Consider the following 22769-nt stretch of genomic DNA (forward strand, 5'->3'; position numbering starts at 1 on the left):
CTCACTGACTGCCTTAGCCCATTCACATTTTTTTACTTTTGTCTTTGAACTGTGCCATATAATACGGGGGGGGGGCATAGCTACAGATCCCGTACCCGCAGATTCACTTAGGCCCAAATCCTAACCCACTTTCGAACACTGGCATAGCTGTGCCAATGGAACGTGTACTGTATCCAGAAGTTGAGGGCAGTCACTGAGGCCTCCTCAAAGTAAGGGAATGTTTGTTTCCTTACTTAGGAGCTGCATTTCCCTTATGTCGGTGCTGGAAAGTGGGTCAGAATTATGCCTTTATCCACGGATTGGGTCTGCCCCCCCCCAGTGCGTGGACCCCCGCACGCACTGCCTCCGGAGACGACGGACTTCTGAGCTCAGCAGAGACTGAGAACGCCCGTTCCCTGCCTCTGCCGAGCTTAGACTGAGCTCAGAGGCTTAAAAAACGCAACTTCCGGTTTCACAGAGGAACTGGAAGTGATGTTTTTAATGCCTTATAAGGCATTGGGAGGCCCAGGGAAGTCCCATCTCCAGGGACGGGCATTCGTTCACCTGTATTCATGGTTTCAGCTATCCGTGGGGGAGTTCCAGAATGGAACCCGTGGCTAAGGGGGCACGCCTGTATAGTGAAATCCTTTTGAAATTTCTCTTGATCTGAAAAGAAGTTTACCACATGGAGTGGCATTTATACCAATGGAAGAACTGCTGTACAAAAGAAGCAAACTTAAAGCCTCATGAAACTCTCAGAACTAGTTTCACTTTTTGTCCTTTCCCCTTTTCCTTTTTTATAGGGTTGGCAGAGTGAGCCAGATGGGAATTTAGCAGGGAATATTTGTGAGACCATGGTGTTCATTAGATGAAATTACATCTATTATTAAAAATTATTTCAAAGTAATGCAAATCTAAACTTTAAAAAAAGATTTGTGAAACAGTCGTAATGCAAAGAACCCTGTTTTCCAGACAGATGCATTCTGTACAAGCAGCTAGTTGTAACATGCCTTTGAGGCAGGCCTATAACTCATGTAAATGTGGAAACTGGCACTATGACACTCGTCCCTTCACCAACAGCAGCTAATTTTCCTGAAGGGACCCTGAGGAGTAGGGGTGATGGGGCAACCCCTGCACCACCACTTCTTAGTTGCCTGTTCCAAGAGTACCACCTCCATGCTACTTTTACCTTTAAACTGTCAGAGGGACTTCTAGCTGGGCCCCTTAATGGGCTATTTTAGACTCATGAGCCTCCAGTTGCTGACTTCTGCCATACTTGCTCAAGCAGTTGGCCCTGAAAAAAAGACCAAGTAGAAGGGAAGAACATGAGAACATTCACATTCCTGATCTGAATCTTAAAAATTCAAAGATTGGCACAAAGGCCAGGACCATGTGGAGGGAATATAAAAGTGAAGTGAGGGAGGGTTCTGCTCATAGCTATGCAAGTGACTTTTGTAGTCTGGCCTGTGACTCAGGCCAGCTTTGCAGATGTGCTTTTGATCTTTTCTCTTTGTGTGGTGTTTCCCATCATCCAGAGAGGCACTCATGTAAAAACAGATGCTAAGACTATAGGCTGAGCTAGACAGTACCTGGAATTTGGTGTTTGCAGCACCCCAAGTATCCCCCCCCCCCAAGAAGAAGCAGTCATGGCAGAGGGTCAGTCTGGATCAGGCCACAGTGCAGGGAGAGAGGAGTTTAACCCTGTGCCCCTCTGCCATGGCCCTGGTCTAGATTGTCCCTCACCCCACCCTAGCTGCTATTTACCATTTAAGGGAAAACTTGTGAGCATCATGTTGATGCTAAATGTCTCTCGCTTCCATTACAGTCCCAGTGAAAAACAGCCCTGGGGCCTCTTTTTAGTGATGTGGTAGGAAGAGACATGTTGCTAAAAATGATATTTTTCTTTACACAGACATGCCTGTGTGCTATGAAAGCATTGAAAAGGGGGAAAAATTACATGCACATGTGCGCGCATGCACATGCACACACACAAAGCTATTGTATAGCTATCTTATTCTGTTAAAATTTAAGAAGATAAAACAGCGCTCCAGAGTTTAAAACTTTTTCACAGCTGAGAGTATAAAGTGACGATGTTTTCACTTTTCATCTGTTAATGTGCTTGTGTACCATCTCCCTATGGCAGTCTTGTCAGCTGTTCATCAATGTCCCTGTGGAAGCTTCATCTATCGATTATCATGTGTCACTAGCTCAGACGGCACTACAGGTCTGCCTGACCCACAGCGAGCTACAGAACGAAATCTATTGTCAGTTAATTAAGCAGACCAATCGACAGGCTCAGAACCACTCAGTAATTCAGGTGAGTGCCCCCCCAACCCATTCGGCCTTGAAGTTCAGGTGCTGACTGTGTGCTGAATTGCTATGTTTGAGCACCAAACTGACATAATGCACGTCACTTGATCTTCCAATATTATTTTCCCTCAGAAGCTGAACAGCTTGATTTGGGGTAGAACAACTGCACAGTGTGGAGGGGAGGATTAACCCTTTCCAACCATATGTGTCTTCACCTCTGTGACTAATAACAGATCCTAGGGAGGGGGGAAAATTTGAGTTAGGGAATCAACATGTGGGGAGGAGACCTTTCAGGTAACATGTTGTTTGCCCCTTCAGTGACAAATTAAGATCTTCTTAATGCATTATTATTACTACTAAAGCCACTACCAGCATTATGCTGGTAGTAGAGATAAACATGATATAACTTTACAGAAAGTTCCTGTTTTCTGTGGTTTTAGTAGTATGACACCACTAGAGACCAAAATCACTAAAATCACAGTTTGGAGGAATAATACCATCATGTTATGTATCAATCAATGCATCATTTCATGCAGAATGTATTCTATCTTTGTTATATCAAAAGGTGCAGCCAAAAAACCAGTGGGGGCGGAGTGATGGTACATCACCATGCCCACCACCTGGGGTGTTGCCCCACCCACTGCATGGGGGGTGATGTGCTGGCATCCCGCACCTGGTGACGTGAACCCTAGTGATGCCACTGATAATAAGACAGATTGCTGATTGATTGTAATGGAAAATCACATTTCAAACCGAAATGGAAAAGCAAATATTTAACAACAACAACAACAGCAACAACAACAACAACAACAACAGCAGCAACAGCAACAGCAACAACGACAGCAACAACAGCAACAGCAGCAACAGCAGCAACAGCAGCAACGACAACAACGACAACAATGACAACGACAATGACTACTACTACTACTACTACTACTACTACTACTACTACTACTACTTTATTTTTACCCCGCCTTTCTCTCCAAAAGGACTCAAGGCGGCTTACAACAGGTTAAAACAGATTAAAAACATAATTTAAAAACAGATAAAAGCGTATTACAGATATCATAAAAAAGTAGTCAGATAGAAAGAGCATAGAGCAGCAAATCATAAAAGAATCAGGCCTGTAACCAAGTATTTTAAAAATATTAAAAGATGTTGAAAAGATGTTAAAAAGGCCAAGAACTCAGAAGGCTTGTTTAAACAGAAGGGTCTTCAGGCCTCGCCGAAAAGTCTCAAGAGAGGGAGCCATTCTTAAGTCAAGGGGAAGGGAATTCCATAGCATTGGTGCCACTACTGAGAAGGCCCTATTTCTTGCCGCCGCCCCACGTACCTCCCTAGGCGGCAGCACTTGTAAAAAGCCCTTTTCTGATGACCTAAGAGGACGAGCTGGATTGTACGGGAGTAGGCGATCTCTAAGATACCCTGGCCCAGAGCAGTATAGGGCTTTAAAGGTCAAAACCAGCATTTATTTATTTATTCATTCATTCAACTCTAATGGCTAGACAAGAGAAGCTTTAACAATAACAATACTGTAATTTTAAGAGCCAAATTTCATGTTACTTGGGGAGATCCCTGATCAGATCTCCCAGTATTGTTTTTAAAGCTTAAAAGCAGCATAAGGGGAAGGACTCAATAGGATCAGGACAGCAGTATTGGGGGAGGGAGGATTTAACCATTACCCTAATTAAAATTGCCCTTCATAATGCTGCTACTTTCCCCAAAAACCTTCTAATTGGGGGAAAATTTAAAAAAAGAAAAAACCTTCTTCCTCAGTACTACTAGTTAATCCATGTCCTAGCCCTACAACTACTATTTAACTATTTTAAAAAAAAAAAATTGGAAGATCTGTTTATGGATCTCTCTACATAATATATAGTTTGACTTTTTTATACCAGCAACAAAACAATGCAAAGTTTTCCTTGCAGTAAAAGACTGAGGGCCCATCCTATTCAACTTTCCAGCTCTGGTGTAGCCACAATGCAGCTCCGTGGTAAGAGAACAAATATTCCTGCAGTGGCGTAGCTAGCTAGGAGCGGGGGGCAGTCCACCCCAGGTACAAGCCTTGGGGGGTGACACCACAAATGACATAAACATCGCTAACATCATGACGGTTAGGGGTAACCCCATCATGCCATATACCATTGGATGTGGAATTTCCAGCTGAATGCAATGCAAAAACCTGGAGTGAAATATCTCCTTTCCATTAAAAGTTATGGCCAAAAAACCAGAACAACAAAAATGCATGGAGCCCTATGGAAAGTGAAACTGAGCCATATCGCACATTTATTCATGAGTAGGCAAACATGCCTTAGTCTGTTGGAAAGGGCAGGCCAAGAGGAATCCAACGACACCAGAATGGTTCCTATACAATGGGTGCAGCCCTCAAAAAACACCTGAGAAGGAAGTCCCGCCCTCCCAGCTGCGAATGTATTGAGCCCTATGGAAAGTGAAACTAAGCCACACAGCTGCTTTTGCTCACGAGTAGGCAAACGTGCCTTGGCTTCTAGTCAAGTCATGGAAAGGGGAATGCAGGGCTAGCTGCCTGGCCCCAATCTGATGAAAGTAGAGCTCAACCAATGCTCCAGAAGGCGCGTGTGCGTGCACACACACACATACACACAAAAGAGCATAAAACAGAGGCTTGTGTTGGTAAGGTCCATTTTTATTTTTTTTAGGCTTGTAAAGCCAGTGCAAGTCCTGATAGTGCAATGCCTGAAATACAAGAACTTACACTGAACTGGCCACTAGGGAGGGCTGAAAATATCAATGATTTTTTTTTTTGGGGGGGGGTTGTTATTGCAGGCAGGCTACAGAGAAAATTCACTTGGTGAAACAGGGCTGGCTTCCCCTTATTTAATTAATTATTTATAATTATTTGTTTTATTTTGCTTGATTATGTCATTTCCAGCCATGACATCACTTCTGTTGGGTCCCAGACAGATTGTCATTCTAAACAGTGGGTCCTGGTACTAAAAGTTTGAGAACCACTGCCTTAACTCAAAACAAACCAATGAGACATCCTTGGGGGGGCGGTGACATCCTAGTGACCAAAGTTGTGGAAATTGTGACTTTTAGGAATAATACCATCATGTTATATACCATTTGATGCACAACTTCATCCGTTGCTTGTGGGGAAATATTCACTGCATTTATTTTCTGGCCATTATTATTATTCATTTCAGGTCATAACTATTATCTCTCCATCTCACCTACCTCACCAGGTTGTTGAGAAGACAAAATAAGGGGAGGAACCATGCACACCACCCTGACCTCCTCAGAGCAGTGGTTCTCAAACTTTGAGGGAGCTTTACTCTCTCAGTAAGTTCTTCCGGGGGAGGGGCTAGGGCAGTGATGTGATCCCCAGGATTGCGTCGCTAAGGAGGGACGAGGGAGGTGCTTGTGACTTACTTTAAGAAGGCAGGGCTGCAGCAGGCTGCAGGAGGTGCAGGAGGCCCTGTGCAGTGCTCCCCAAGTTTGGAACTTTCACTGAAAGCTGGCGCCTGCAAAACGGAAGTGCTTTGCGCCTGCTTTCAGTGAAAGTTAGCCTCGGGGAACGCTGCAGAGGGCTGCGCAGGTCTCCCCACACCTCCTGCAGCCTGCTGCAGTGCTGCCTTCATAAAGTAAGTCACAAGCACGCCCCCCTCGCCCCTCCATATGGACACAATCCTGGGATTGCTTCCCTGCCTCTCCCCTTCTCCCACCCCTTAAAGGGACGGGGGAACCTTTACACGAACTAGTGTAGCAGTTCACCAGTTTGAGAACCACTGCCTTAGAGGAAAGTGGTTATAAAAATGTGTTTGTTTAATTAAGTCATATGGGGGTGACAAAAATTTATGGGTCCTGGGTGTCAAATGACCTAGCTATGCCACTGTGTTCCCATACTTTGGGAAGGCTCCAGGGACTGTGTGCGCCATAGGATGAGCGCACACCCTGCTGGCACAACTGAACCAGCACTGGAAAATTGGATAGGTTTCATGTTTAATAGGAGAATTGCCATGTTCTTAAAGATTTAAGCACCCGGTTTGCTTCATTCAGCTGATAAATATCCATTTCTTTTATATTGGTGTACATGCTTTTCAAAACAAGTGCTTGGCTTCCTTCACACATTATATTAATTGCATTTCTGACCCTTTCAGGGCCGTGGTTAGCCAGTACACCTGGATATAGGCTGGTTTGTTGAGTTATAAAAATGCCAGTGTTATTCATTGCAAACCTCTTTTTTTTCTCCACAGTGCTGGCAGTTACTGGCTCTGTGTGCTCCTCTCTTTCTGCCTCAGCACCATTTCCTTTGGTACCTCAAGCATCACCTGCAGCGGCACGCAGACCCCAGGTGAAAAAACTTATCTTTCCCCCTCCCTTGCTGAATTATTGACCATACCTTTTTATGTTATGTATTTGACTAGATTAAGGTGGAGAGTCACTGTATGAATACTTCAAGATAAGGCCTGCTTCACACAAAACAACCATCAAGTGCCTTTTTGAAATTTTATTTGTTGGATGGCTGCCTCAAATAGTGAGCCATTTCAAGTCATTTCTTACTTCATATGTAGATTATTCACCAATGCTGAGCTTGTTCCACATTATTGCAAACAATCTGTATCAGTGTTTCTCAAACTGTGGGTTGAGACCCACTAGGTGGGTTGCAAGCCCATTTCAGGTGGGTACCCATTCATTTCAATATTTTATTTTTATTATATTAGACTTGATGCTACCATGGTATGTGACTGCATTTGGGGAAATATTGCAGACCTGTACTTTTAGCAAGCTACTATGTATATTCTTTTAACAATGATAGTCAATGGGTAAGTGCGGGTAGGATTGCAGCCTAGGATTGTAAAAAATTTTCCTGCTTGATGATGTCACTTCTGGTCATGACATCACTTCCGGTGGGTCCGGACAGATTCTTATTCTAAAAAGTGGGTCCCGGTGCTAAATGTGTGAGAACCACTGATCTATACAAAAATTAGGTATGTGTAAGCAAGTCTTTCAAATTGCAAATTATGTGTCATCTTTATGTACATGTTTAACATGTTAATTCCTACAAGGAGATGTCTTCCATGAAGGAATTTTGTGTGAAACATGTCCTGACATTAGGTTTGGATGGGGTTTTGATAGAACAGGTTTGATACACTAATTCAGTTCAGCAGAATTCTACAAACATGGTAAGTGGAACCAAGCCTTTGTCCATTGCTCACTTGTATGCAGCTGGTGAAAAAGTGGGCCCAGAACAGATTATCCTTTCCAAAAATGTTAGCACTGGGCTCTTCTGTACTTTGCTATGCTACTGTTGCCATAGTTCTTGTTTCTAAGTGAAATGCTGAATGGAAAAAGTTTTTGTGCAAATGAATCCTTAATGCGATCATTTTTGACAAGCAGTAATTATAAAGTCATGATGGGTATTACTGAAATGAGTTGTGTGTGTTTTTTTCTCTCTCTCACTCTGTTTAGAAGTGAAATAGGCAAGTATGCCATCTACTGTCAGAGATCAGTGGAGCGCACTTTACAAGCTAGAGAGCGAGAAGCCAGACCTTCCCGAATGGAGATAGTGTCCATTTTGCTGAGAAATCCTTACCACCACTCACTCCCTTTTAGCATTCCAGTGCACTTCATGAATGGAACGTACCAGGTGAGATACGGTGGTGGAAACGATAAAAACCATGACAGGCTTGTTAAAATAGTTTGATATGCACCTTTCAATCTCAACAGATATTTTGTTATATGTTGGCTAATGGGGCTGAATAGATAGAGTGAGATGTTCTTACTCTCCATAACTCTTGGATTGCATTTTGGGTACATGTGAATTAACCTTATCTTTAGTTCTGACTTTGCTAATGTTGTAATGTTGGACAGATGAGGCCCTTTAATAACTCTGATCACAAACTGATGTCAGCTACCATGATTGTGGCACCTTTGCATCAGGCCACAGTAGTTGCTTAGATAAGGGAATGGACAAGCCTCAAAAGCTGTTCTTTCACTTAAACCCATTCTTGTGATTTACAGCCCAATATGTCTTTACGTCAATCCATTGTAAATGATGGAAAGGGATTTTGCTTTTGCCTCCTTCATAAGAAATCTGTTTAAATTCAGGTGGTAGGTTTTGATGGCTCCTCCACCGTTGATGAGTTCCTACACCAGCTGAACCAGGAGACAGGAATGAGGCGATCCTCTCAGTCTGGGTTTTCCCTCTTTACAGATGATCCTTCTGACAGGGATCTAGAACACTGTCTACAAAGTTCTATGAAGGTGATTTCCCTTGGTTATACATCTCCCTATATATCTTCCAGATCTTCCTTGCAAATATTTGATAGCTATAGCCATTTATTCTATAACTTGAATTGGCATAAACTAAGTACACAGTTATATGCTACATTATAATATTGACTACGGATTCATTAATTAGAAATATGCTTTAGGAGAAGAAGGATGGTTGCTAAGATTTGTTTGTTGGGGAAGGTGAATGTTAAGTACACATGTCAACCTTATATAATTGTCAGTAGGGTTCTACAGATTTTGACTGGCCTCTGAAGCCTAGCCAAAATTTGAGGTCACTGGAACCATGTGCCTCTTCTTCCAAGTAATCCTATGCATCTTTACTCAGAAGTAAGCCTTACTGGCATTTACTTTTATTGGGGTTTATTATAAAGAAAGCTTGCAGAGAATTGCAGACTTAATCCCCAATCTTGCACAGTGCTTCTATACTAGGTCAGGGGGCAATCTCCAGTTCTCCCTAGGGATGGGAGGGGTTAGGAGCAGGAAATGTCCTGCAGCTATGCTGGGCTACAAAGATACTTTTAAGCCAAGCACAAATGCAGGGGTGATCCCCCCCCCCAACTCCACAGCTCAAATGTGAAGCTGGAGGGGAAAGCTGGGGTTTATTTTGGTAGATTTCATGTCAATTCTAGGTACTCTGTTTTGGTACCTCTGCGAGTCTGGATATTAGTACGTGGCATAGTGATGGCAACATATCCTGAAGTAAACAACAGTGTTAAAGTGTGAAAATTCTAACTCAGGATTGGGTTTGTGGATGGAAAATGTATTGGCTGAACTAGAGTGGGCCAGTTACTCACTAGATCTGTGATAACTCACAGAACAGTAGCTATCTGGGCTAAACAAATCCCAGGTGTCTAAAATATTGATAGTATCAATAGTAATGGGAAATGAATTTCTAATCCTGCTTTTGGCTGTCTGTCTTATACCTCAAATATAAACCCAGTTACAATTTCATACCATTGTCATAGCTGAAAATCTTAAACCAGTTGTCTTTGAAATAGCATAGATTCATTAAAGGAAAAATAATTCTAATATGGTGTGATGTTGTGTTAAGTTTGAATGTGAGTTAACTGGTTAAGAGGCGCTTTTTCAAGTGGGTGCTCCTCTTTTATTTAGCAGGGGGAGAGTAACTGGCCCACCTCACCCCGGCTGTGTCTTTTCTAGTGGCTGTCTGCTGGTGTTGCATCTTTTTAGATTGTGAGCCCTTTTGGGACAGGGAGCCATTAGATATTTGATTTTCTCTGTAAACTGCTTTGTGAACTTTTGTTGAAAGCGGTATATAAATACTGTTGTTGTTGTTGTTGTTTTGAGGAGCCCCAGGTTCATGTACTTGCTTAGTCATGGAGCTCACTCAGGCTAACCATTATCTCTCAGTGAAATCCATCTCCATAGAGTTGTTCCATCATGAGTTCTTGGAGAAAAGATGAGATACAAATGTGACCAATAAATAATTGCTATTATTATTAAAGGTTCATTTCCAGTTTCATTGAAATAAGCTCAAGCCCATAATACCATAATTTCTTTTTTTCATGCCTTAAGCTTGAAGCCTATTCAGTTACTTCAGTTGAACATCTAATTACTTCAACTACTCCATATTACTTCAACCTCTTTCCATCTTTATTTTTTTAAAAAGATCTGTGATGTCATTTCAAAATGGGAACAAGCTTTGAAAGAGTTGAATCCTGGAAAATATGAAGGTGGTTCAAGAATAGTTAAACTAACCTATAAAAACAGGTAATGTCAACTTTTATTTGGGACTGTGATGAATCTGTTAGTAAGCACATACTGGCATTCCCCCCCCCCCCCGTGCATTTGACAGGTTAGGGACCAGAGACATGGTAAAAAGTGGAAACAGTTGAAAAGCAAAATCCAGTCTCTTTTTAGTTTACAAATGTTGCTTCCAATGCTTTTTTTAACTAGCAAATTGCAAATGTCTTTTTTGTCTTGTAAATTCCTGCCGTCATACAAAGATTTTTGCAAATGGAATTTGCAAAAATTTTTGCAAATGGAATTTGCAATGGATTTTTGCAAATGCAATGCAATGGATTTTTGCAAATGAAATTTGCAATGGAATTAATGGAATGGGAATAGACCTGGAGCTAAAGTTGGCATGATCTCTCTCCTTCTCTCTCTCACTCACACACACTCACCAAAACAGTTTGAATCACCATGTCAAATCAACTTGGGGGAGGGGAATTTTAGCCTTTAGACCAGCAGAGGGAGGTTGAAAGAGCTGAGCATGTGCTGAAAGAATGACTTCTGGGTATAACTGAAATGTGTTGACAGAGTGAAACATTGAAAAACGAACCATCAGAAAGCGGGTGATGCCTGTATGTGACTTAAGGTCTTTCAGATTTCTATTTAGTTGCACTTTCAGTTTTGTAGCTAGAGGAGTGCAAAATCATAATGTACACACAGGCTCCCAAGCGTTAGCAGTCCCTCCCACTCACCCTTGGAGCCATTCAGGCAGCAACAACTTGCAACTGCAGGAGAGTGGGACAGGTTGCTTATACTCACACTTGGGAGCCTGCACTTACTTATGATTTTCCACCCCTCTAGCTAAGGTCCTGGTAACTATAGTTATAACTACATAGTTAGAATAGAGTGGGCAGTGGGGAGGATTCTCAGGCAAATTTGCCTGTAAAAAACTCTCATTTATTGTTGCCTAACCAGAAGTTTTTCCACATGTCCCATTATGTAAGCTGTTGGATAGGATGGGGACTGTGACGAGATGTTGTTCAGTCAGGTGCTTAAAGCTTACATTAATCTTGGAACAGCAATAAAAATGAAAGGTTCCTTCCAAAACAGAATGCAATGCTAAAGGTATAAATGGCGTTTTGTTTGTTTTTCTTTTGGCCTTTTTCTTCAATGTAGGTTGTATTTTCGAAGCCAAGCAAAAGGTGATACAGACAGAGAGCGCTTGCTATTGGCATTCCAGATGAGTGGTGAAATAACCGGTGGGAGATTTCCTGTCAGTAAGGAGCTGGCTCTGGAAATGGCAGCCTTAATGGCTCAGGTGAGTAGTCAACCACTTGTGGTTGCAGAGGTCAAGATTCATTGGTATCATTAGTGATTCCAAGACAGTGGACTGCCATTGCCCATCAGGAGAAATGGAGTTTGAATGCTTATTTCAGTGTGGGCTCTCCAAAGTATTCTCCCTTGCGTTTACTATCATACCTTATCAGATGAGCCTAGGGGACAGGCAGGAGGCAGCTCTTCTCCAGTGTAGAGACTTGCCAGGCTCAGGACCACCTAGGCATCCATGCTGCAAAGAAGGCCAAAGGACAAGAAGAGCAGGAGACATAGGGAACAAAGGGGCCAAGTCTACAGGGAAGGTATAAAGAACTAGACAGTTAGCAAAGGTGAGTCTTGTTAGGTGACTAGCAGCAACCCATCAGAACCACTATCAAGTTACTGAAAAACTTGGAGCAGAAGGAGAAGCTGAGGTTTGCAGTAGGAGACTATGACAAATGAAAGGGTGTCAAGAACCAGACAGAATGGATTCTGGATCTAGCGCACAATGTGGGTCTGGGAGGTAATATATTTTTCTAAGGCCAGCTCTGATACTTTTGCCTATATTAACAGAAGGAAGCAGAAATACACAACCCATGAACTACAATTTTTGCTACCTTATTACTTGATACTGTAAAATGAGAATCTCCTTAGACAACTTATAATAGATATAGCAGTAACATAGTCTGATGTTCTGTCATAACCTGTCCTGTCTAAGATCGTATCTATACAAGGACTAACTGACCAAGATAAAAACAAATCTGTCATCCAATCAGTTTTGTCTACAGTCCAAGTAATTAATTTCAATGAGTGAATTTAAAGATTTGTATACCACTTTTCTGGTGTATATACTCCAAATGGTGCACAACGTTGTATAAAATGGTGTACAATACATACTCAAAACTGTGCACATTCAAAACAGCATACAACATAAAATTTGAACATACAGAAGAAATGCAAGTGTACATTTTATTAGACTTCACATCAGGAGCATCCTGATTTTCTATCCCCAGTAGTTGTTCACTTTGCACGTGCACACACACACAAACGTCTTACTCAAAGCCAATTTTGTCTGCCTCGTGCTTTTATTTCCATGTTCTACATCAACTTTTTCCCTTAGGTTGAATATGGAGATTTTGATCGACCAGTTCCATCAAACCCTGGGGGGACATCCCACTCCAAAATTCAACATCTTCTCCCAGTCCTGGACAAATTCTATCCAAAGCACTACAAACATAGTACAACTCCTGAGCAGCTAAGGTGAGAGTAAGCCTGCCTGCTATATTCTACTATATGAAACTTTGCAACAAAAATAAAATATTTTATAGTCCCAATCTATGAAAAGATGCTATTTTCTGCTTAAGTCTTTAACTAGATACCTAGATGGGCTAATTTGGGTTAACTGTCACTAAAAAAACCAAAAAATGTATTCTTATCAATAGGCACTGGTTGGGGAAAGGCTGTGACTCAGTGAGTGAGCACCTGCTTTCAGAGTGACCAGTTGTCCTCTTTTTCTAGGATATGTCTGTCACAAACATCACCCTTGGGGTAGGGAAGGACCAGGGGAGATTCCCAAGCCAACCAGGATTTAACCCTCCTCCAATCTTACACCATCCTCCACAAACCCCCCAAGAGCAATTTTTTTTATTTAGCTTACTCCAAGCCCCAGGTCCCATTATCATGCAACTCCTTGGTCAATAACTGCACCCAATTTTTCACATAAAAGATTTTTATTTTAAGGGAGTTTCAATTACTCCAAAAGACATATTTACATGCATTTCAGTATAAAAGATGTTAACCCTCAGCTCCCTTCTTCCTGCTGTGTGTGTGTTTTCAGGCACCCACGCCCAGATTTTATTCTCTAAATTACTGATGCACTACACCTGGGCAGCAAACACCCAACTTAATCCATCTTAAAGGGAAAGGCACTTGCCCCAGCCCGTGACAATGTCCTCTTTTTTAGCCTCATGTCCTCTTTGTTTAGCCTTTAGAACTTAAATGTCCATCTTTTCCCTGTGAGCAGACTCCTGCAGGTAGCATATAGCCTTCTTGTAATTAATAAATTATATGTAATATAGTTTTAAATTTAATAATAATAAATTGGAAAAAATTTTTATTTACATTTTATATTAATTATGATCAAAAAGGAGCTCAGCTAACATATTTAGCTCACATATTTAGGAGCTCAGCTAACATATAATGTGTGAGCTGCACATTATATGTCAAAAAGCTGCATATGGTTTGTGAGTTGCGGTTTGGCCACCCCTGAGACATTAGCTAAGCCTCTTATCCTAACCCTACCTTTGTATTAAAAAAATTACAAAGTACATCTAGTATAAATATATGTATATTGGGGCACAAATATCCAGAATGCAAAAATACTGGGCACAAATGTCTAGGAACACCAATGACAGGGATGCACTTGGCTGGAACACAGTTGTCTAGGACACATTGGTTTATGAAACCTCATAACAACTAAGATTTACACAAAGATCTGATAGCTTGTATATGAAAAGTGTGTGTTCTGCATTATTTTACAATGTAAGTGGTGGCACAGCACATTCACTGTCTATTTTGAAAAGCACTACTTTCAGTCCTTTAGGAGTGTCACACTATATTAATACAGTATAGTCATAGTTACTTGCTTTCCTTTAAAACAGATAGCAAATGTTATATTATTTTTCTAGGCAGCTGGCTGACCGATTGGCGACCAAGTGGATGGTGCTGCAGGGATGCTCTCAGCAAGAATGTGTCCGGATCTATTTGACTGTGGCTCGGAAATGGCCCCTTTTTGGGGCCAAATTGTTTACTGCTAAGGTAATTATGTGCGTTTATTTGTGTGAACACTCTTTGTCAATAGAATATCACTTCTAAGGAAAATACTCTTAAAAAAATAAAAGTAGAAATAATTATTTTAATTTTCACACACTAGCTTTGTTGTCACATTGTTTTCAAGCTGGGCAAGCATGTTATTTCCTGCCACTGGGGGTCACTAGTCAGTCATGGATATCTTTGGAAGCTCTAATGAAAACTCATACCTTTAATTGGCCATATTTGTATTGGTGATAATAGAAATCCAAGGGCCCAGCCAGACATCACATAGGAGTCTCATGACAAAAACTCCTGATCCTTTGCTCTTTCAAAAAGGAGTCACAGGTTAAGGGGGATGGGGAGACTGGACTGACCTGTGGAGCAGGGAGTACAACCCTTTCCCCCTCACCCATGACCCCGATCTGAATTGCCCTTCTGACACTGCTCTTGAAGTGTTGTAGATTTTATAACAACCTCTTGAATCATTTCATTAATCACGTGTCCCTGGATAACTGAATATGTGTCCCTCTACTATTCATCATTGGATTGAAGACCTTTTGACCTCATCAATTTTTGAGTGAACGGGCTTACAGATGACGATTATGCATGAATATATTTGTGAACATTTGGAAGCCTTTCTTAAAATCAAGAGCAGAAGACGCATTCTTAGAAAGAGAGTTATGCATCATGTAATACAGATTTTCAACAGATGTAATGAAAAGTAGATGATCTCCAATAAGTACAAGTAGACCCTGACTTGCATCCTGGTTCTGTTCCGGAGGTTTATCTGGAAGTCAGAACAGCACTATCCTGCCTGCACAAAAGCACAAGACTGTACAGGCTGCATCTGCACAAAAGCACCAAAGCAGCCTTCAGGCTGGCTCATGCTGACTCAGTTCTATTGTGCCTGCACAAAAGCACAAGTGTGGATGGATTGCACCTGTGCATAAGTGCAGGCATGGCTGTCCATTAGTCAGGACATCTGTAAGTCAGGGGCTACCTGAATATCGAAGGTGAAATTGCCCAGATACATTGGTTGACACACAATATCAGTTGTCATTTCCCATCCAGAATAACATAAACTAAAAAGGAACTGTGTTTAATTATTGTCTTACTTACCCAGCCTGTCCTGTCTTCTGTCTTGGAAAACTGTCCACTGTGGATAGCTGTAAATGAAGATGGAATCAGTATACTGGAATATAATACTATGGTACGGTGAGATATTCTGGCCTAGGAATTTGAATGCTTTTTCTTCTGAACTGCATTTCAATAATTGTTTGGTATAGAATTTGGACATAACTTCTGTCCCTAACTCTGATGCAAGAACAATCATTTACTTGTGTTTTTGTGTTGTGCTTGTGTTTTTGTGTCTTTGTGTTTTTGTTTCAGTTTAAATCAGAAATAAATTAATGATTTCTTCAGGAAAAATAGTGGGGACTAAACCCAGGGCAACAACAGAGAAAACAGTCCACTTTCTAGAAAAGGCCAATTTCAAATTCACTGAAATCAAACTAACTGCTCCAATATATAATATTAGATTCTCTGCATACTTATTATTTAACTGTTCATATGACATTTTAATGTGTCTTTCAGCCATTGTCTCATTTGAGAAATTTAGGGCACAATCCTAGGCACAATTAGGGCACAATTTAGGGACTTGTGCCAACCTAGGAAGGTTGCAAATGTGCAGTAAAGCACATTTGCACCTCCTCGGGAGCAAGCCACGTCAGTGCACGGAGGTTTGCTGGCCCATGGAGGCTGCATCCAACCTCTATGCCAGCTTGCAGAGGGAGCCATGTGTCGGCTGAGCTTGGCCAATGCAAGGCTCTAGGGTGGGCGGGGAGGAGACAGGAAGGAGGTGGAAGAGAAGCATTCTGGGGCAGGGGGAGGGCAGGCGGAGTGTAGCCCCGTGAAGGCAGGTGTTGAGTGGGAGGCAGGACTGGGATCCAGCTATTTTGCTGGATCCCAACCCCCATTCCCGAACAGCATGGACCAGCTTCAAGCGCTCCACTCTCCTCAGACTTGTGTCACCTCAGGAGGTAGCACAAGTCCAAGGAGACCCATAGGGGCTGCAGTGGCTTACCTGAGGGTAAGGGGAAGAGTTTCCTCTTATCTCTGGCTGAGCCACTTTGGTACCCTATCTCGCACTGGATACAGCGCAAGCCTCCTGGCTTGCCTGTTCCAGCACAAGATAGGATTGCGCTGCATGACTGACAGAGAGACTTTCCTGAAGCTGATGAATGAGGACTGATTCCCAGTGTTTTTGTTTTGTGCACTGAGATCCATTCTCATGTCCAAGTATGCACGTATGATACTGTGAGTCATGCTATTTTATTTTATTTTTTTGGCCAAATAAAGAAACTGCTCTCTCTCTAGGCTTTGGGGTTCTATTGGGGTACAATTGCTGAATTCAAATGTGCTGATGTTGCTTTGAAATACGCACTGCCTACATGAGTTCTTGCTTCTGCATGCCTATAATGCTTGCTCAATGTGTATGTTCTGTAAACAGATTGTTTCTTGTAATAACCTTTGCTCCACCTGTAAAGTCCACCCTAAACTTCACATTATATCTGGAAGGAATGGTACAAAACAATATAACAAAGGAGTGGCTATAGAAGTGAGGATTTTTAAAATCTAAATTATGTGTCAGGAAACCAATGCAGGTATTGCCTTTTCAATACATGATTCAATATGGAAATATATCTATTTGGGGTGACCACTAATACAAAATAACACAGGCCTACAAAATTGAGGGTCAGAAAAGTTTTGTGGTGGTTTGATATGAATTTGGGGTGCCAATTCCAAAAATGGCATCCGTTTTGCCCTGTCACGTCTAGTTTTGGAGATATAGTATAGCCTCATTAGTGAATGGTTCAAGCAGCTTCCTCATGAGGAAGCCATGGTGTAGGCTCCCTCATGAGGAAGCTGCTTGAACCATTCACTAATGAGGCTATACTATATCTCCAAAACTAGACGTGATAGGGCAAAACGGATGTCATTTTTGGAATCAGCACCCCAAATATACCCAGGAATTGGTGTAACGTTTAAGGAAGCAAAATGTGCATTGGCCTGTGTAATCTGTAGAATTCTTTTTTTTATTTTTGTTTAAAAAAGCATGACCTCTGGGTGTACACACACACGCACACACACTCCACAGAAATCAGCCCTGAAAGTAGAATCCCTGTGTACTATTGTGATATTTTGTGTCTTGGAAGACACCAGCATTATTCTTCAAAGCTGTTTAATACTTAAAATGTGTAGGGGTATGGACGAAAGACTGGTCATCTTATGCAGCAATTTATTTTCTATTGTCTGTCTTTTGCTTACATACAGCACTTAAAACTGGCTTACTCATATTCTTCAGTAATAACCTTTGGAGGGTGTCAAGAAAATTTTATGATTGTAGTCTCTCAAACGAAAAATAGTGGTTCTGGAAAAACCACCCCTGAAAAACTACTTTTTTCAATGGCAGTTCCAAAAGTGAGTATAAGGTTTCTTTTTATTAAGCAATATCTTTCCCCCATCCTGAACAGTAAGTGGATATGAAATCCAAACAAACGCCTGATGTTCTCTTTTCTGGAGATTGCCAGCAGAGAATGATGCATGAGTGTATTCTCGGTGCATCAAGTAGTGGCCCTGAAGTGCTGTTCTTCTACGTATTTCCTAAATCTGAATTCAGGTATCTCCCCATATCTGCAGGTTCCATATCTGCAGTTTTACTTTTCTGCGGTTCTCAAATTCCCCCCATCACTCTCATGACTCGCCTCTGTTTGTTTGCAAACGCTTTTCAAAAAAAAGCCTTTTAGAAGAGGAAGCAGTCAGTGAGAACCTAGACTTGTAGCTGCAAGAGGAACACTAGACAAGGCGACAGTGAGAATGCTAACAGGAAGCTGAATCTAGCATTCTTGTGCTGTCTGTGTACTTCCTCTGCTGTTCAGTTACTGTTAATGTTCTCGCTGTTGTCTCCTCTAGTGTTTCTCTAGCAGCTACAATGCTAGGTTCTCACTTTGCTTCCTTTTGCAAAGCATTTGCATATGAAGAGAGGTGAGTTATGAGTGCAATGGGGGAATTTGAGAAGGGATACAGGAGGATGTCTGTATCTTCTGGGGCATTGGTGACTTAGGGTGCAATCCTAACCCCTTATGTCAGTGCTTTCCAGCACTGGCATAGTGGTGCCAATGGGACATGTGCTGCATCCTGCAGTTGGGTGTCACTCACGAAGGCCTCCTCAAAGTAAGGGAATGTTTGTTCCCTTACCTCAGAGCTGCATTACCCTTATGTCAGTGCTGGAAAGCACTGACATAAGCGTCTCCCTTAAAGTTCACCTTTTAATTTGAAAAGGTTTTTTTTTTTTTTCTGGCTTGTCCTCTAGTTTGCATATCTTTTATATTATTTTTACTTCTGATGTATAAGTGTTGTTTGTTTTGAACCCTTTTACATCTAATGTAAATTATTAATGCTGAATAAATATCTTGATCCTGCATTTTCAGCACAAGAAAATCTTAAAAACTTGGTCCGGAATTTGGCTATTCAATCTGATAATTCATTCTGATCACTCTTTTGTGATCATATTATTGCTCCCTGGTATGATTTTTCTGTTGTAGAAACACATAAGTCTCCAAAACACGCTGGGCTGCATTTACAAGTCTACTCTTCTCTGGGATGTAATCTTTTCCAAACATTTCAAAAAAGTTGCTGTTTAAATCTTATGTGTACAGTAGGGAGAACACATAGCATATTGGGAAGGAGCCCAGCTTAATGGTAGAACACATATTTTACATGTGTTTGTAGTCTCTTTGGGTTCGGTCCCTAGCATCTCTGATTAAAGGCCCTGAAATAGCATAGTGGGAAAGATCTTTGCCTGATTCTCAGGAAAGAAGCTGCCAGTCAGTAACTGTGTGGAGCAGTGTTGAACTACTAGGTTGACCATCGTTTTGACAGGATAAGCACTGATATTATGGTACACATTTATTGTGCTGAAAGATGAACTTACAGTAGGTCCAAGGAAACTGATGTTATTGGAATACTTTTTCTACTTTCTCTTCCCAACAGATTGTTGAGATGACTCTCCTTATTGCCAGCTACATTAACTACTGTTCATTGACACCACATCTGTCTCCTGTGCCTTCAGTTCAAAGCACCAATTCGCCATGGAGTACCTTATCAGCTAAGAAGCTCATGGACCTCAATAGCAGGTCTTTCTTTCCTTCTATGCCCCAGGCCACTAAGGGGCCTACTCTGCTGTAAACACTGTTTCCAAGTGCCTTGAGGAGCAAATTGTTTAGCCACACTGTGAACGGAAGACTGCTATGACTTCACTGGTTAAGTAACCTCTTATCAAGCAGGCTCCAAGTCTACCTCCTTGGTGAAGTATAACATTCCTAGAGGCTTGACTAGAAGTAGACCTCCTTTTTTTTTTTTTTTAAACAAGAACTGGAGAATTTTTGTTTTTTACTTGTACACTTTTTGTCCCTCCTATCTGAATAAGAAGTGCATTGCCTCTAGCGACACACAGGCTGCTTACATATTAGGGCTGCTTCTTTTAGCCGTCTGTTCCCTTGATAGTTCATTGTGTCAGACCACATGCCTTACTGCTAGGATCTTTGTTAATTGTCACGGTCCTCTGCATTTCTCAGACTGATCATATGCACTCCTAGCTCATTGGCCCAACACTCCCCAGTGTGTCAGAAATGCATGTTCCCAAGTTGTTCTTGTGTATCCTACTATTTCAAAGATCTTAGCACTCCATGAGAGAGCAGGACTCAGTTCCTAGGCAAAAAAAGCATTGAGTACAAGCTCTTGTGTATGTTCACCCGACTGGTCAAAGGTGCCAAACAGGTGGGTGTAAGTCCTCAGGTCAAACTGCCCTATGGTAGGTGCCACCACCCCTTCTAACAGCCAGTCCTCCAGCCAAATAGGAAGCTGAGTTCTGTGGGCTTATTCCCCAGCCTTTGCAAGCTCTGAGCTCTCCCAGACTCCAGGGACTCAAGGCACTGGTTTGCTTAACAGTAGTAGACTTAAGGGCACAATCCTATTCAACTTTCCAGTGCTGATGCAGCTGCAGTGCAGCCCTGGGATAAGGGAACAAATATTATTTTACCTTGAGGAGACCTCCATGACTGGCCCTCCAGTGAAGGATGCAGTGCACACCCCATTGGCATGGCTGCATCAGCGCTGGAAATTTGGGTAGGATTGGGCTCTGATTGGCCTAGGCCAGACTTAGATGGACCAGTTCCTTTGCACTCATACAGACAGAAGCCTGTAATAATAAATAGTTTATTTAATGAATAGCTTTGTGGTTACACAGTATCTTGAAAGGCATTTAGAGAGAATAAATATACTATACACACAATGCTAAAACAATAAAGCTAAGCTCTTAAGCTTGCTTGTTCCAAATGCTCAACTGAATTTCCAGCTCCTGAGCATAAGCAAAACGTAGTTCTTTTACCTGTAGTACCATGGCTGATATGAACAAATGTCCATGATGGAATGACAAAGACCAGCTCACCCCCTCCCAACACCTTTAGTTTTTTTTTTAAATACCAGCCAGAGATTCAGGCCTGCCAAATCTTCTAGCAAATGATGTCACCAGCTGGTGTTACCTCCAGTCACTAACTCTGATTCCTCTCAACTAGGGATTCATAGGCAGCTTCCATTTCCAATTAGGGAGACCTTGAGGTCCAACACATTATCATGCCTTTCACCCAGCAGAATTCCTGATAAGGAGCTTTTCAACCTGCTAAGAAACTGTTTCCACAGCTGCTGCAAAATGACTGCAGCCCTGCAAGATGGAGTTAGACCTAAGTCAGTGATTTTAACTTGTTCTTCACACTAATCCAGCATTTCCCAAACTGTGGATCACAACTCACTGGTGGGTCACAACCCAATGTACAGTGGGTCATGAACCCATGTGCTGGGCCACAATGTGATGCTTCTTCTTGCTCCACAAGGCCTTCTTAGGAGGTCCCAGAGGCCACTTCTGGGTCGTGTTGAGCTGGTGACCCACTTTATTGGCTTCTTAGAATGACTTGCAGAAAAAACCAGAAGCAATTTCCAGGTTGCTGATAAACTTCTAGTTGCTTCCAGTTGCTTCTGCAAGCCATTCTGAAGCCCACAGAGGCCAATAGAGGAGGAGGAGGGAGGGGGTTGCAGCACTTAAACATTGGGGAACAACACCACTAATCTATAAAATAACATGACACCATTAATTTCTTAACTATTCCTATCTCCTTCATGCATCACAGTTTCTTGCCCATTAATTTATTTTGTCATTAATATGTACTGTTTTACTTGTGATTTGAAAACACATGTGGACAGGAACCTTGATTCAATATATTTGTCTCAATTATCTCACATTCCTTTGAAAATATCACTCGTATTTATCTGAGCTTCTGATTTTTCCAAGCATTTTGTTTCCCCACTTCCATGAAGTTAGTTGAACAAATGAATTTATACAGGTGTGCCCCTGTATCCGAAAGGGATCCATTTCATGGACTCCTGAGGCTACAGAAACCATAGATAAAGAGGACACTATAAAAATAGAACACACACCCACCCTGCACTCATTAACATAGTTAAAACCTTACCTGGGCAAAGTGTTCTAGTTTACACAGGTTGCTATAAGCATTTAAGCTTATAGCACTCCAGAGCAGGCTGCCGAAACCTAGCTGAAACTAGCTCTAACACTAAACAGGAAGCGGTTACATTATGTTCAGCAAGGCTTACTCCCAAGAAAGTGTGTATAAAATTGCCACCTCACTGGGCAACTCCCAGAATAATTTACTGCTAGATGGAAAGGCAGAATACAATATTGATAATAAATGAAAGGCATTGTTTCTTTAAAGGGGGAGCCTGGGGAGAGGAAATTGCTTGGTTTTGGGTTTTTCACAGCCACAAGGACTCTTCACAGGCATAATATTTAGCAACCTAAATGTGGACTATGACTTTCAAGGAGAGCCTGCAAGAGGAAATAATTATATTTGGAGGTTTTCCAACTCCAAGGACTTTTGTGCCTGTTTTTCAAAACTATGAAAATGGGAAGAACTGGCTGGAAGAACTGGAGACATTTTAGAGCAGGCTCACAAGGCAATTTTATCTGGCTCCTGCCAACCCTATCAAATTTTAAATCAAGCTGTGGTAAACATTTTGCCCACAATTTCATTCATACAGATTTAAAGTTGTTTAACCCATCTCCGTTTTTGTATGTGAATTCCATAGTCTTTCCCACATTCATGTGTGCCATGAATCAGGGCCTAGGAGAGGGGGGTAAAGGGGGTAATTTGTACCCAGGCCCAAGGCCAAAAGGAGGGTCCCAGAGCCAAAGGAGGGGGCCCAGAAATTTCCTGGGATCTGACATTTTCCTATCTACTCAGACTTGTTGCCCG

The 22769-nt window shown here is 41.8% G+C and overlaps 1 protein-coding gene across 1 annotated transcript in view; it reads left to right on the forward strand.

Annotated features, from left to right (window-relative positions):
- PLEKHH1 (pleckstrin homology, MyTH4 and FERM domain containing H1) overlaps positions 1-19632 on the forward strand; it is a 57349-nt gene extending 37717 nt beyond the window's left edge. The window contains exons 18-28 of the mRNA XM_066636709.1: positions 2123-2296; positions 6525-6622; positions 7741-7918; positions 8380-8535; positions 10196-10296; positions 11437-11578; positions 12695-12834; positions 14262-14391; positions 15509-15595; positions 17719-17865; positions 19438-19632. Of these exons, the coding sequence (XP_066492806.1) occupies positions 2123-2296; positions 6525-6622; positions 7741-7918; positions 8380-8535; positions 10196-10296; positions 11437-11578; positions 12695-12834; positions 14262-14391; positions 15509-15595; positions 17719-17865; positions 19438-19632 (1548 nt within the window). The remainder of the gene's footprint in view (positions 1-2122; positions 2297-6524; positions 6623-7740; positions 7919-8379; positions 8536-10195; positions 10297-11436; positions 11579-12694; positions 12835-14261; positions 14392-15508; positions 15596-17718; positions 17866-19437) is intronic.
- Positions 19633-22769: the final 3137 nt, after the last annotated feature.

The sequence above is a fragment of the Tiliqua scincoides genome, chromosome 1 (genome assembly GCF_035046505.1).
Source record: "Tiliqua scincoides isolate rTilSci1 chromosome 1, rTilSci1.hap2, whole genome shotgun sequence".
Lineage (NCBI taxonomy): Eukaryota > Metazoa > Chordata > Lepidosauria > Squamata > Scincidae > Tiliqua > Tiliqua scincoides.